The 15,449-nt window shown below is 25.8% G+C and overlaps 3 protein-coding genes across 3 annotated transcripts in view; 1 reads left to right on the top strand and 2 right to left on the bottom strand.

The window, feature by feature from the left end:
* LOC114946324 (uncharacterized) overlaps positions 1-15,449 on the top strand; it is an 18,652-nt gene extending 3,203 nt beyond the window's left edge. The window contains exons 3-4 of the mRNA XM_029322780.2: positions 11,540-11,614; positions 15,308-15,449. The gene's annotated coding sequence lies outside the window, so the exon portion shown is untranslated. The remainder of the gene's footprint in view (positions 1-11,539; positions 11,615-15,307) is intronic.
* LOC114946328 (G protein-coupled receptor Mth2-like) lies at positions 2,559-8,431 on the bottom strand. The gene is made up of 5 exons (XM_029322783.2): positions 6,958-8,431; positions 6,059-6,137; positions 4,397-4,584; positions 4,157-4,322; positions 2,559-3,699 (listed from the first exon to the last, which is right to left on the bottom strand). The coding sequence occupies exons 1-5, from the start codon at positions 8,003-8,005 to the stop codon at positions 3,465-3,467; spliced, it is 1,716 nt and encodes a 571-aa protein (XP_029178616.2). The 5' UTR covers positions 8,006-8,431; the 3' UTR covers positions 2,559-3,464.
* Positions 9,724-15,281, bottom strand: LOC114946326 (G protein-coupled receptor Mth2-like). Its single transcript, XM_029322782.2, has 6 exons — positions 15,214-15,281; positions 13,969-14,983; positions 13,087-13,165; positions 11,682-11,872; positions 11,447-11,612; positions 9,724-10,882 (listed from the first exon to the last, which is right to left on the bottom strand). The coding sequence occupies exons 2-6, from the start codon at positions 14,975-14,977 to the stop codon at positions 10,627-10,629; spliced, it is 1,701 nt and encodes a 566-aa protein (XP_029178615.2). The 5' UTR covers positions 14,978-14,983; positions 15,214-15,281; the 3' UTR covers positions 9,724-10,626.

Below are 15,449 nucleotides of genomic sequence, written 5' to 3'. Positions count from 1 at the left end.
TGAAATTTTTTATCGCGTTATATATCATAATGGCCATAAATTGAATCGTGTATACAATATCATGGATACTTAATTCTCCACTAAAATACTCTAGTTATTTTATTTCTTTGTTGTTTACTGTGCAGAATTTCTGCGCTTTTATCGTATTTGTATGGAAAAAGAAGATTAAGTTGATGATATTAAAACGACTCAGAATGCGGGATGAATGAATCGTGGACTTGACTACCATGTCAAAGCTGCAGAAAAGGTCGAATTCTTGCAGAGAAGAAAATTGTCACGCGAAAGTTTCGTTTGATGAGATTAAATTCTAATAATGCAGTTATGTTAAAAAAAAGTTTTATCGCAAATCAGGCACCAACGAACAATCAGCAATTTAATATAATTATATTAAAACAGAAATAACTTTACCGTTTCATATTTTGATGTTAACGTTTCTTTATATAAAAGATTTAGTTTAAAATCTTATATAGAAAATTTATCTTAATTTACATATTATTGAATCAAATCAATGATTGCAATACTGTGAAAGACGTAGAAGTGCAAACTGGATTTGCGTAAAATTACACAGTTTCCATCTTAATAAACATATTATGTTGTATAAAGCGCAGTTAAAGAATAAAGCATAAAAAAATTTTCCTGATGTCCGTACCTGAATAATTATTTTCTGAGATAGATTCTTTGATTACATCATACATTTACACCAATATAAATATATAATGTAGATGAAAAACTTTTCATTATTTACTCATTGACTTCATCGTTGTTTTTAAATACTTTAATATTTTTGAAAATATATGTAATAGTTTTATTGATTAAAGATTAATGTTTTAAGCGATTAAACGTGTTGGATAACATCAATTAATTCATCTATCATGAACAGAAGTTTATTAATATTTTTTCTTACACCTTGTATACATGATTTCGCGATAAATAAATTGCCTTCCAACATTATCAACAATTTGTTATTCACGATACATTCTTGTTTGAATGATCGTATTTGTGCTTCTCATGTAATTTTCTCATATGCATGTTGAAAATGAATTAATAAAATATGCATAGTCTATTTAACGCAATTACTACCTTTATTTCAATCGAATATCTCTTTGCATGTCGAATTCAGATTGACAAATGTTTTTTAAAAGAAAGATAAAAATTATTTAAATTAAGAATTATAATAAATACATAATAAAATTCGGCGAATTAAAATTATTATTGCACAGCGTTTCGAAATCGTTCTATTTTGTTAATGCATATGAAGCACTTTAATAATTCGGAAAGATTGCTTCCGGGCTTTGCGTAAGATATAATAACTTCTTTTGTGTACAAAAATTTTGTTTGTCAAATTTTTATTATGTATGCACATAATTTTAATTTCCGTATTTTTATTTCTTTTCTATTTTTTTATTTTTTTAATTAAATAAAATTAAAATAATCATCATATAATATGTATATAGTTATTAGTAGGCTTCGGATTATATGCAAATTGCATATTTTTTATTTTTGCATATTCTACAAGAAGATTAATAATGTGAATAAATTATAATTTTTTTAATTAATAAACATTAATGAGTTAAAACTATTATTTTTTCACATTATCAATGCTGTCATAGAATGTGCAAAAAGTAACAATTATGCAATTTGCATATAATTCGAAGTCTAGTTCTTAATGTATAATTTGATAACAGTATACTGACAGTGTGTGCGTGTGTGTGTGTGTGTAAGTGTGTGTGTGTGTATGTGTATGAGTGGGTGTGTTTATGACTGTTTGTGTGTGTGTTTCCTAGAATTAAAATTATTATTGCACAGCGTTTCGAAATCGTTCCATTTTGTCAATCGTATGAAAACTTTAATAATTAGATAGAACAATTCCTTCCGGGCTTTGCGCAAGAATTAATAACTTATATTGTGTACATAATTTCTTTCGTCAAATTTATATTATGCACATAATTTTAATTCCCGAGTTTTTATTTACTTTATTTTTTCATTTTAATTAAATAATATTGAATAAAATCATTATATGAAAGCAAATCGTCATGGATTATGTTTCCGAGTATATACCAAAAAACTTAAGATCATATTTCGAAGTTGGTGCATATTGCTGGTATCACTGACGAGGTATAGTACCTCGTAAGTAACTATACTATATAGGACTATACACATATAGCTTTTACATACTATATACAAAAAAAATAAAAAAAATCATTGAAACTACTACTGACGATAGATCGACCAATCCAGCAGCAAAATAAAAAATATTCTTGACTGGTTTTTAGATATTGAATGCTTAAATGAAGAGTCTTTATATTTCTAAGAATACCTCAAAACAGAAATAAATTGATACGCAGCAAAAGTCAAATAATAAAAATTTTGTAGTTATTAATTATTTTTGAAATGTATATTAAATTGTAATTATTTTATTCGTTTAAATACTTCTATATAAAAATTTGTTTTGAATAATTAATCGATAACGCATGCGTTAGAAAAATTTTATTTATTTCACAAATTTATTAATCCCATTTGTTGTCTTTAAACAACAAAAAAATTATTAAAGAAGAAAATTATGTTGAATATATCAGTTTATCTTTATTCGCCAAATCTTATACATTATCATATTGAATATAATGCTTGCACACATAAAGTAAAAACAAAACCTATTCCAAAACCGGTTTATATTTGACATGCATAACAATGAGAGTTATATCATGATCATTTATTTGATTAGAAATTAAAAATAGCGGTAAATCCGATGGCGCTGATGCTATTTAATTTTTCACTCCCAACTTTTACAGAGGAAAAAAACATTTCACAAAAATTACATTGATTTTTTTAAAGTCAATAATTGAAACTAATAATAACTATAATGTAAATTATATTAGAAAAAATAGTAAGCTATACCGAATTATTGAGATCATATAAAATTTAACATTTCAATTATTTAAGTATTTATGTTACAATAATCTCATAATAAAATATTTAATTAAGTTATATATATTATACTAATTATATATTATATTATAAATTTTTATTATAATTCATAATATTAATAAATGAACATATATTTATTTGACATTTGTATAATAACAACTTATAGTAATTTCATTCAAATTTTGTAGCAGCTTTCTAAATTTCTACTAATATTCCAAATATAAAAATAGTATTAGCCTACAATTAACAATATTATAAATAATTATGCAAAGGAATGTAACATAATCTCATTTAAATTTGAAAAAGAAACGAGACAAAATAATATGCTTTTGCTACAAAATCAGAAAATATGTATGAATTATAATTATTGATCTTAACTATAAAGAACAACATAAAAAAACATGATTTCCATTTTCAAATAAAAATTAAACATCGGTTAAATCAGTGTGACTTGCTCGTCCGGAAAAACTCATCTTCTCCTGTATGACTATTTCTTTTGACGTGGTAATAATGCTCGAAAATGTTGCATTCGATCCGTGTCAAGCATTTGGCGACAAACCGAAGCCGAATCGCTTGAATAACATAAGCTTGATCCTTTTTTTACACACAAATATGATAAAGACGCATAGACTGTGCATAATAGCCACGAAATTAGTATCATACCATAGAATGTATAAAATTAGTAAACCTTTAGGTAATAACGCTGTTATCATTAGCCATTCTATGCCCATTAAGATAAATAGCACGATAAATAGCTGCAGATATAGATTAAACCTGCAAACAAATATATAATTTTCATAGTTCTTATGAATATATATGATGAATAAAATTTAATTGATGTATAAACCTTAAGAAATTTTTGAAAGTGTTTAAAATTTGTATTTTTGTGAAATAAAAGTGCATTCTTTAATTTGATTTTTGTTATTAATTATCATGTTATTTAGAATTGTATAGACTTTTGAAAGAACACGTAAAATAATATATTTTCGAAAATATTACAAAATAAAAAAGTAAATCGGCGAATAGCAAAGATATCATCTGCAAATGACAATCTATGACCAGTATTCATAATCTGAATTTATATTTAATATCGTTTTAAATCTGATCTTGACTTAAAATTCCATTCAACCAATGAAGCTCGAACTTAAAATTAAATACACTATCGGACTATATTAAATTTATTAATAAAATAGATTATCATATCTCAATACAACGATATCTGAGTACATACCATTTTTTATTATCGTTAAAGCATTTATTCTCCGAATCTTTCAGACAAGGACTCGATTCCTTTTTGAAACGCTGAATTTTTAATGCCGTATAAATAGATAAACAAATGCTACTGATTACGCACATACTACTGAGGCCATGAAAATACAACAAATACGAATCAATCTCTGCAAGTATAAATCATCATGTTGTTATGCTTTTTTTCATCATACTAGAATACTAAAGCATTATCTTCACTTACCAGAAAACCAGCAATGCAAATAAAATTCCGGTCGCAAAATCGGTGGTACATTTACATACGCAGAAAGAATATCCATGCTGACACATAAAATAGCAAGCATAAAGGGACATCCCCACGCAAAGGTCGTATAATATATCAACTTTCTTTTTTCTCGTTGTCTGACGTTTCTTCGTAACGAACTGAATCCTCTGCAATTTACACAACATATTTAACAAACAATAAATAAAAGAAATCAGAATGTGAAAACGTTTAAATAATGTGTTTTTGATCAAGTCACTATATCATACTATAGAGCAAAGATTCAGCTTGAAGAATCTATTCTTAAAACTGCTGTACGATAATTTTTAAGGATGTTATACACGATTAAAGTGAAAATGACACTTTTTCTTCAATTTGCGATAACTTTATATGTAAAGATCGATATTTAAAAAAAAACAATTTTGCAGAAAAAACTTTAGTCTGTAACATGGAAGTGTCAAGAAATTTTTCAAATTTATTTGTGCATGCGACACGTCTACAAAATGAGAAAAAATTTTCCATTTCGTTATGTTTCTCGTTTTTCGTATATAAAAAATATTAAAAATGAAGAGAATGAAAAAAGCTGTATAATCATTGAAAGAGATTTTAAGATTTAAATCTGTTTTTTAAATTTTAAATTCTCATTATTCGAAACAAAGTTACAACTATTTAAAATTTGCCTATTTTTGGACAATTGTTTTTTTTTGATGCTTTAATTATTTTAAGGCGTATATTTACATAACTCTTATGCAGACACGACAATGCTACTTTAAATTGTTATTAAATTTTGAGAGACGAATTTTTATTAAAAAATCTATTTCTATATTTTGTAAAAAATTATCGTGTATTGCTTTATTTTATAAATTAAAAGAGAAAAACCTCAAATCAAAATATTATTGCATTATATCAAATAATTAGATTCCGTTATAACATTTTATACATATTTAAAAATATATAATATGCTTATTATATCTAATACACTATTTTTACTTTTAAAAAATAACCGTTTAAAAATCTGTAATCACTTAATAAAAATATCCAAAAAAACTATTTATTTCAAATTATAATTTAAAAGATGTTAAAAACTGTGAACTCACCAGATGATAATTAAAAAATGGTAGTAATTTAATGAACCAACTGTGGCAAATTAAGTGATTTTTATTTAATATTCACGACGTTTCGGCCATGGGTTTCGGATATAGTTAATTGTTTCACATCATATCTTGTCACATTCTAAAATCAAAAATTAAGGTTTTTTAAAAAAAGTTATGTTTTAGCACTTGATAAGGGCCTAAACCCATGGCCGAAACGTCGTGAATATTAAATAAAGATCACTTAATTTGCCAGAGTTGGTTGATTAAATTACTATCATTTTATAATTTAAATCTATTATCTTTATACTCTAACTTACAATGTCCTAAATATAATTGTTTTATTATTAAATATTATTTTCAAATATATAGTAGTTTTTGCACGTACCAACACAATATGTAAGAAAATTCGGTTAATACAGAATTTTCATATTATATATTCTCTATCTTTATCTTTAAACCAATATATGTAAAATCAAAAAGAAATAATTTTATAATGATAAATGAAAGGTTAAAAATAAGTAGTGATAATATAGAATATTTTCCAACTTACCTGAATGTGCACCACATATCGAAGTTCATTATATTTAACCAAAAGAAACTCGCCATATTGCAAAAGTATTTTAAAAAAGCTGTAAAAATGAATAAAATAAAAGATTGTAATAATAATTAATAAATAACAATATACAATATTATTAATATAAATATAAATGTAATATGTAATTTGCTCTTATAGTTGAGAAATGAATAAGAAGCAAGAAATAGGCCAAAAGAGCAACGCAAAGTATAATTTGGTCGCAAATACAACTTTATTTAATAAAAAAATCATTTTTTATTAAATAAAGGAACTTTGTATTTGCGACCTAATTACTTCGCGTTGCTCTTTTGATCTATTTCATGCTCCTTATTTATTTCTATATTATTAATAAATAATAATATATTATATAATAAATATATATAAAAAACACTATTAATAGATAATAATATATTATTATTATTCATTATTACGCGTTAAAATTGCAGGATCTAAAAGTTATCACATTTATGTTTCTTCATTAAAATAGATTTACTTTAACTTTCTACACTAAATTTTATAGTAATATTTAATGAATATTGCTAATAAGATATTAAACAATATTTGATTCGGTATGTTATTCTACAATACTCATAACACAAAGAAATATAACTATTTGTGTGAGACGAACTTATATTAATTATATATTAAAATGCATTTAAATAAAATTTAAATGTCATTTACTGTGTTGCATTTTTTAGATTTTAACAAATAATATATTTAAGTAATATTTAAATTTATTAATTAATATTTAATGTGCAAATTTAATATGCAAATTTAATACCTATGCAATATTTAATATATATACATTAAATATCTGACAAATATATATACCCTATACTTATTACATAGTTTTATGATTTAGATATATATTCTACCTATTGTAACGCAGACGGGATACTGTATATCCGATTTGATAAAAAAATACACCAGGTCAATTCCGTATGCACCAAACACGGCACCGCTATAATTGCGCAACATAAAGCCGTGTTTATTTCGGAGTTCTGGCAATATGGAATACACCAAAATAACTGACCCCAAAAGTAATATAGATACTATATCGGCATTTATGTGCATAATTTCTTCGTCAGAATTCAAAGGCTTACTCGTATTATCAATTATCTCCATGATCTTGTGATAAGTTTTGGAACAGAAGATCACTTGGAATTCAATCCCATTGACGACGGCGAGACAATATGATGACGATTCAACAAATATTTCATAATAAGGTAAATATATAGAACCGTTGGTAAAAATCTTATAATCGTACTGAAAACCTTCGAGAAGCAGAATTCCCGAGAAGTGATTATCCTGGCACGAATCATAAATGGCCAGATCAAACAATTCGTTTATTCTCTTTTCGCTCTGCGTCGAATCGTTCGTGTATACTTTTGGAAAAATGTATTCAATTTCATCAGGAATGCACTCATCAATTAGACGATCACCAAGAGAACAGCAGAGCCGAATGCAAGTATCATTATAACACATTTCGTTAGGGACGATGTTAGTTCTGTTAACATCTTTGCTAAAATTTTTGAGAACTTCAAGTGACATGGAATCATTCTTTTCAATTACATTTTCATAAACTTCCTGAGCCGTGAAATTCCTTTTATGATTGACATATGTCGAATTTGTGTTAGATTTCATCGATTTTTGCTCATCATCTTTATTCTGCATAGAATGCTTGTAACGTTTATGTTGAATCAAATCATTATCCTCGCGTTTATTATTCATATGAAATTCATGCTGCATTTTGTCATTTTGTGTATTGATCATCAAATTTTTATGCAAATCATGTCGGAATGTTATTATCTCGTATCGCATCGTCAAATTATCATCTCTGTTGGTAAAACTTTGCTGCGATTTCGATAACAAAATAACGAAGAGAAGCACGGTACACACAAATGCAAACTTTTTTCCACTCATTATTTCACATAAGAATATAGTTATGAATAATTAGATAATCAAATTTATCTTCATATAATTTCTCATGTAAGTTTTTAGTTTGCAATAATTAAAACATATCACATTAAATTAATGCACACCTTTGCTTTTCTATTAATTGCAATAAAATGTGTCAAATGCAAAATATAATAAAATAAAATTATCTTATTTTGTTTTTCAGCAAAATCTCAAAATGTCGATTTGATTTTAGCACCATTACTGTATTCGACTTTTTCTCGTTAGAAGAATGCACAAGATACATGTTTCTGCGCGGGAGAGAAGCTGAGACTACCGAGTACGACGATTTGTCGATAGCTTTGCAAGAAGCTGTCCGTCTACTATACCACTGACGAGGTACTGTTACGTCAGTGCTGGTATCATGGTTAAGGTACGTTTCAGGTAACTCTATTAATGCTACGCATTTTAAATATGTCTGAAACAGTATGTAATTTTATGTTATATCATTCTTACAAATACAGTGCCGTATCTGTTGTATTTTCACGGGATCAGAACTGTCTGTCTAATTATTACCATTTGCTTATCCATCTCTGCGGCACTGAACATTAAACGCAACGAAAAGGATACAAACCTGCGTCTATCAGATTTGTAAACCAAGCGATATAATGACAATAAGGAATGGTGAGTATTCTGACATTTTTGTAACACTTTCTTCTGTTATTTGAATGATATTTAAATTTTCTTCTGAAAATCTTTTGTTATTTGAATGATATTTATGCTGACATATTTATATCCATGTCTCTGCCGACAATATCCCATACTCGCTTGATTCGCATTCTAGATGAAGAAAGCAAGCATTTTCACTGTGCTTATTGTTTTTTTTATTTTGTTATGTATAATTATATAATCTATAAGAAAAGAAAGCATGTATTGCGTTAACTTGAATCGTGTTTTTTCAAATAAGTCTGTAATTCTCGAAATGTCGCAATAAACAGTGAAAATTAAGTTAACGAATAGGCATTTATTTTATAAAAAAAATTATATTTTTTAAGAATTTATTTAAACTACTGTTACTCGTTTTCCTTTTTTAAAGATTGTAATTAATTCCTTTATTTTTCAATTTTATAATTTGGTATATAATAATTTATTATTTTTATTGAAAAATTTTTATTTTTTTAATTTAATTACAAAAAATTGAATAAAATCATTATATGAAAGCAGATCGTCGTGGATTATGTTTTCGAGTATATACCAAAAAAACGTAAGATCCTATTTCGAAGTTGGTGCGTATTGCTGGTATCACTGACGAGGTATAGTACCTCGTAAGTAACTATACTATATAAGACTATACACATATAGCTTTTACATACTATATACAAAAAAAATAAAAAAAAATCATTGAAACTACTACTGACGATAGCTCGACTAATCCAGCAGCAAAAGGAAAAATACTCTTGATTGTTTTTTAAATATTGAATGCTCAAATGAAGAGTCTTCATATTTCTAAGAATACCGCAAATAAGAAATAAATTGATACGTAGCAAAAGTCAAATAATAAAAATTTTGTTATTAATTATTTTTGAAATGTATATTAAATTGGAATTAATTTATTTGTTTAAATACTTGTATATTAAAATTTGTTTTAAATAATTAATCGATAACGCATGCGTTAGCAAAATTATATTTATTTCACAAATTTATTAATCTCATTTGTTATCTTTAGACTACAAAATAATTATTACAAAAAAATATTATGTTGAATATATGTTTATCGTTATTCGCTAACTCTTATATATCATCAAATTAGAGATAATGCTTGCACATATAAAGTAAAGACAAAACCTATTCTGAAACCGGTTTATATTCGACCTGCATGACTTTGAGAGTTATATCATGATTATTTATTTGATTAAAAATTAAGAATAGCGGTAGATCAGGAGGCGCTGATGCTATTTAATTTTTCACTCTTAACTTTTACAGAGGAAAAAAATATTTCACAAAAATTACATTGGTTTCTTCAAAATCAATAATTGAAACTAATAATTACTAAAATGTAAATTATATTAAAAAAAATAGTAAGCTATACCGAATTATTGAGATCATAAAAAATCTAAAGTTTCAATTATTTAAGTATTAATGTTACAATAATCTCACGATAAAATATTTAATTAAATTATAAAAATTATAATAATATTATAAATTTTTATTACAATTTATGATATTAATAAATGAACATTTTTATTTGATATATGGATAATAACAACTTATAGTAATTTCATGCAAATTTTGTAGTAGTTTTCTGAATTTCTACTAATATTCAAAATATAAAATAATATCAGCCTACAATTAACAATATTATAAATATTTATGTCAAGGAATATATCATAATCTCACTTAAATTTAAAAAACAAACAAGACAAAATAATATGTTCTTCCTACAAAATCCGAAAATATGTATGAATTATAATTATTAATTTTAACTATAAAGAACAACATAAAAAAACATGATTTCCATTTTCAAATAAAAATTAAAAGTTGATCCTATCAGTGTGATTTCTTGCTCGTCCGAAAAAACTCATTTTCTCCTGCATGACTATTTCTTTTGACAGTGTAAGAATGCTCGACAATGTTGCATTCGATCCGTGTCAAGCATTTGGCGACAAACCGAAGCCGAATCGCTTGAATAACATGCGCTTGATCCTTTTTTTACACACAAATACGATAAAGACGCACAGACTCTGCATAATGTCCAGCGAATTAACAACATACAATACAATGTAGTAAATGGTGTACAATGTAGTAGTTGGTACAGTTTTAAATATTTCATAAGCTGCTATCACGAGCAATTCTATGCCCATTAAGATAAACAGCACGATAAATAGCTGCAGATATAGATTAAACCTGCAAACAAATATATAATTTTCATAGTTCTTGTGAATATATATGATGAATAAAATTTAATTGATTTATAAATCTTAAGAAATTTTTGAAAGTGTTTAAAATTTGTATTTTTGTAAAATACAGGTGCAATCATTAACTTAATTTTCATTTATTATTCGTTATTAATTGTCATTTTGTTTAGAATTGCATAGATTTTCGAAGAAACACGTAAAATGATATATTCTTGAAAATATTACAAAATAAAAAAAGTAAATCGGCGAATAGAAAAAATGTCATCTGCAAACGACAATCTATAACCAGTGATCATAATCTGATTTTATATTAAATATTGTTTTAAATCTGATTTTGACATAAAATTCCATTCAACCAATCAAGCTCGGATTTTAAATTAAATATACGATCAGACGATTAGTTATTAATACCGGTTAATTTCTCTCTGTTATAAAAAAAAAAAATGCGAATCAATTATGCGATGCTGTTTGCATAAATGTTAATATAAGTAGCATAAATTTTATTAATAAAATAGATTATCATATTTCAATACAACAATATCTGAATACATACCATTTTTTATTATCGTTAAAGCATTTATTCTCCGAATCTTTCAGAAAAGAACCCGATTCCTTTTTTAAACGTTCAATTTTTAATGCCGTATAGATAGATAAACAAATGCTACTGGTGACGCACATACTATTGAGCCCATAATAATACAACATATACGGACCAGTCTCTGTAAGTATAAAACATCATGAGTTTGGTTCTCACCATACTAAAATGCTATAGCATTATCTTCACTTACTAAAAAAAAAACATTCTCCTTCATAAAAGTCCGGTCGCAAAATTGGTGGTACATGCTGGTACTTAGAAAGAATATCCATGCTGACAGATAAAATAGCAAACATAAAGGGACATCCCCATGCAAAGATCGTATAATATATCAACTTTTTTTTTTCTTGTTGTCTGATGTTTCTTTGTAACGAACAGAATTCTCTGCAATTTACAAACATATTTAACAAACAACACATAAAAGAAATCAGAATGTAAAAACGTTAAAATAATGTGTCTTTGATGAAGTCACTATATCATACTATAGAGCAAAGTTTCAGCTTGAAGAATCCATTTTTAAATTGCTGTAGAATGATTTTTAACGGTGTTATGAACGATTATAGTGAAAATGACATTTTCTCTTTAATTTACGATAATATTTGATAAAATAAGATGAGGATTTACGTTTTAAAAAACAATTTTGCACGTAAAACTTCAGAAAGTAACATGGAAATGTCATGAAATTTTTCAAATTTTTTTGTGCATGCAACACGTCTACAAAGTGAGAAGAAATTTTCCATTTTGTTATGTTTTTCGTTTCTTGTATATAAAAAATGTATATAAAAAATATCAGATTTTAAGAAAATAAAAAAAGATGTAAACTACTGACAGTAGAGATTTAACGTTTTAAAACTCTTTTTTAAAGTTCAAATTCTTATTATTCGAAACAAAGTTATATCTATTTAAAGTTTGCCTATTCTTGGACAATTGTCTTTTATTATATTTTTTTATGCCTTAATTATTGTAAAAGTGTTTATTTACATAGCTATTATGCAGACACGACAATTGTATTAAAATTTTTATTTACTTTTAAAAGACAAATTTTTAATTAAAAAATCTACTTTTATTTTGTGAAAACATATCGTGTATTGCTTTATTTTATAAATTAATATAAATTAAAAGAAAAAGAAGTTTAATATCAAAATATTATTGCATTATATCGAATTATTAGATTTTGTTATAATGTTTTATATATATTTAAATAAAATATATAATATGCTTATTATGTCTAATACGCAATTTTTACTTTTAAAAAATTAACCATTCGAAAATGTGTAATCAATTAATAAAAATATCCAAGAAAACTATTTATTCCAAATTATAATTTGAACTTATTATCTTTATACGCTAACTTATAATGCCCTAAATATAATTGTTTTATTATCAAATATTATTTTTAAATATATAGTTGTTTTTACACGTACTAACACAATATGTAAGAAAATTCGATTAATACAGAATTTTCATATTATATATTATCTATCTTTATTTTTAAACCGATATATGTAAAATCAAAAAGAAAGAATTTTATAAAAATAAATGAAAGGCAAGTGTTAAAAATAAGTAGTAATAATATAGAAGAATATTTTCCAACTTACCTGAATGTGCACCACATATCAAAGCTCATTATAATTAACCAAAAGTAACTCGCCATATAGACAAAGTATTGTATAAAGGCTACAAAAATGAATAAAATTAAAGATTGTAAAAATAAATAATAATATATAATATTATTAATATAAATATAAATGTAATATGTAATTTGCTTTTATAGTTAAGAAATAAATAAGGAGCAGGAGACAGATCAAAACAGCTACGCAAAGTATAATTTGATCGCAAATACAGCTTTATTTAGTAAACAAATTTTTTCTATTAAATAAAGAAACTTTATATATGCGACCTAATTACTTTGCGTTGCTCTTTTGGTTTATTTCCTGCTCCTTATATATTTTTATATTATGAATAAATAATAATATATTATATAAAATATTATAATAAACTATTATATAATAAAATATATGTGTGTGTATATTAAATATTATTATTAATAAATAATAATATATTATTTATCATTACTCGTTAAAATTGAAGGATTTCAAAGTTATCACATTTTTATGTTTCTCCATTAAAACAGATTTACTTTAACTTCTTACACTAAATTTTATTGTAATATTTACGTAATAAATACTGCTAATATTAAGTTAAACATGTTTGATTCAATATGTAATTCTGCAAAATTCAAAAACCCAAAGAAATATATCTATTTGAGACGAATAACTTATATTAATGATATATTAAAATGCATTTAAATAAAATTTAAATGTCATTCACTGTTTTGCTTTTAATAGATTTTAACAAATAATATATTCAAATAATTATTAAAATTATTAATTAGAATTTAAAATGCAAATATACATTAAACATCTGACAAATATAAATATATTGATTGCATAGTTTTAAGATTTAGATATATACTCTACCTATTGTAACGCAGACGGAATACTGTATATCATCCGATTTGATCAAAAATTTCACAAAGCGAATTCCGTATGCAATAGTCAAGGCACCATTGTAATTGCGCAACATGAAGCCGTGTCTATTTCGGAGTTCCGGCAATATGGAATACACGAAAAATGCTGACCCCAAAAGTAATATAGATGCTATATCGACACTCATTTCCATAATATCTTTGTTTGTAATAGTATTCATGATCTCATTAGTTTTATCTTTAGTTGTTATCTTCATGATCTTGTCATAAGTTTTGGAACAGACGGTTACTTCGAACTCATTCCCGTCGACGACGGCGAGACAATATGATGTCGATTCAACTAATATTTTATCATAAGATAAATATATAGAACCGTTGGTAAAAATCTTATAATCATACTGAAAACCTTCGGGAAGCAGAACGTGATTACCCTTGCACGAATCATAAATAGCCAGTTGAAACAATTCGTTCAGATTCTTTTCACTTTGCGTCGAATCGTTTATGTATACTTTCGGAAAAATGTATTCAATTTCTTCATGAGTGCAGTTGCTTACAACCAGACGATCGCCAAGAGAACAGCAGAAGCGAATGCAAGTATCATTATGACACCTTTCGTTTGGGACGATGATAGTTTCATTAGCATCTTTGCTGGAATTTTTGAGAACTTCAAGTGACATGGAATCATTCTTTTCAATTACATTTTCATAAACTTCCTGCAGCGTAAAATTCCTTTTATGATTGACATTTGTCGAATTCGTGTTAAATTTCATCGATTTTTGCTCATCATCATTATTGTCATTTTGTGTATTATTCATAATCTTTTTATGCAAATCATGTCGCAGTGTTATTATTTCGTCGTTATAATTTGTTGTAGAATCCGTATTTATCTCGTATTGTATCGTCAAATTATCATTCTCGTTGGTGAAATTTTGCTGCGATTTCGATGACGAAATGACGAGAAGAAGCACGGAACACAGAAATGCAAATATCTTTCCACTCATTATTTCCTGTAATAATAAACATTCGAATAATTAGATAATCAAATTTAGTGTTCATCATTTCTCATATAAGTTTTAAATATCAATAATTAAAAAATGTCACATTAAATTTTTGCACACCTTTCTTTTTGTATTAATTGCAATAAAATGTGTCAAGTGCAAAATATAATAAAATAAAATTATCTTATTTTGTTTCTCAGCAAAATCTCGAAATGTCGATTTGATTTTAGCACCATTACTATTAATATTGGTGATTGCACGTCTTGAATTTTAATTATCTCATTAGATAAAGTCAGTACTATATCACTGTATTCGGCTTTTTCTCGTTAGAAGAATGCAAAAGATACATGTTTCTGCGCGGGAGAGAAGCTGAGACTACCGAGCACGACGATTTGTCGATAGCTTTGCAAGAAACTGTCCGTCTATTATACCACTGACGAGGTTTTGTTACGTCAGTGCTGGTATCATGGTAAAG

The sequence above is a fragment of the Nylanderia fulva genome, unplaced genomic scaffold, assembly GCF_048542155.1.
Source record: "Nylanderia fulva isolate GAGA-0341 unplaced genomic scaffold, ASM4854215v1 Scaffold35, whole genome shotgun sequence".
NCBI lineage: Eukaryota > Metazoa > Arthropoda > Insecta > Hymenoptera > Formicidae > Nylanderia > Nylanderia fulva.
The sequence above is the reverse complement of the archived record's forward strand: the minus strand, read 5'-3'. Positions and strand labels throughout refer to the sequence as shown.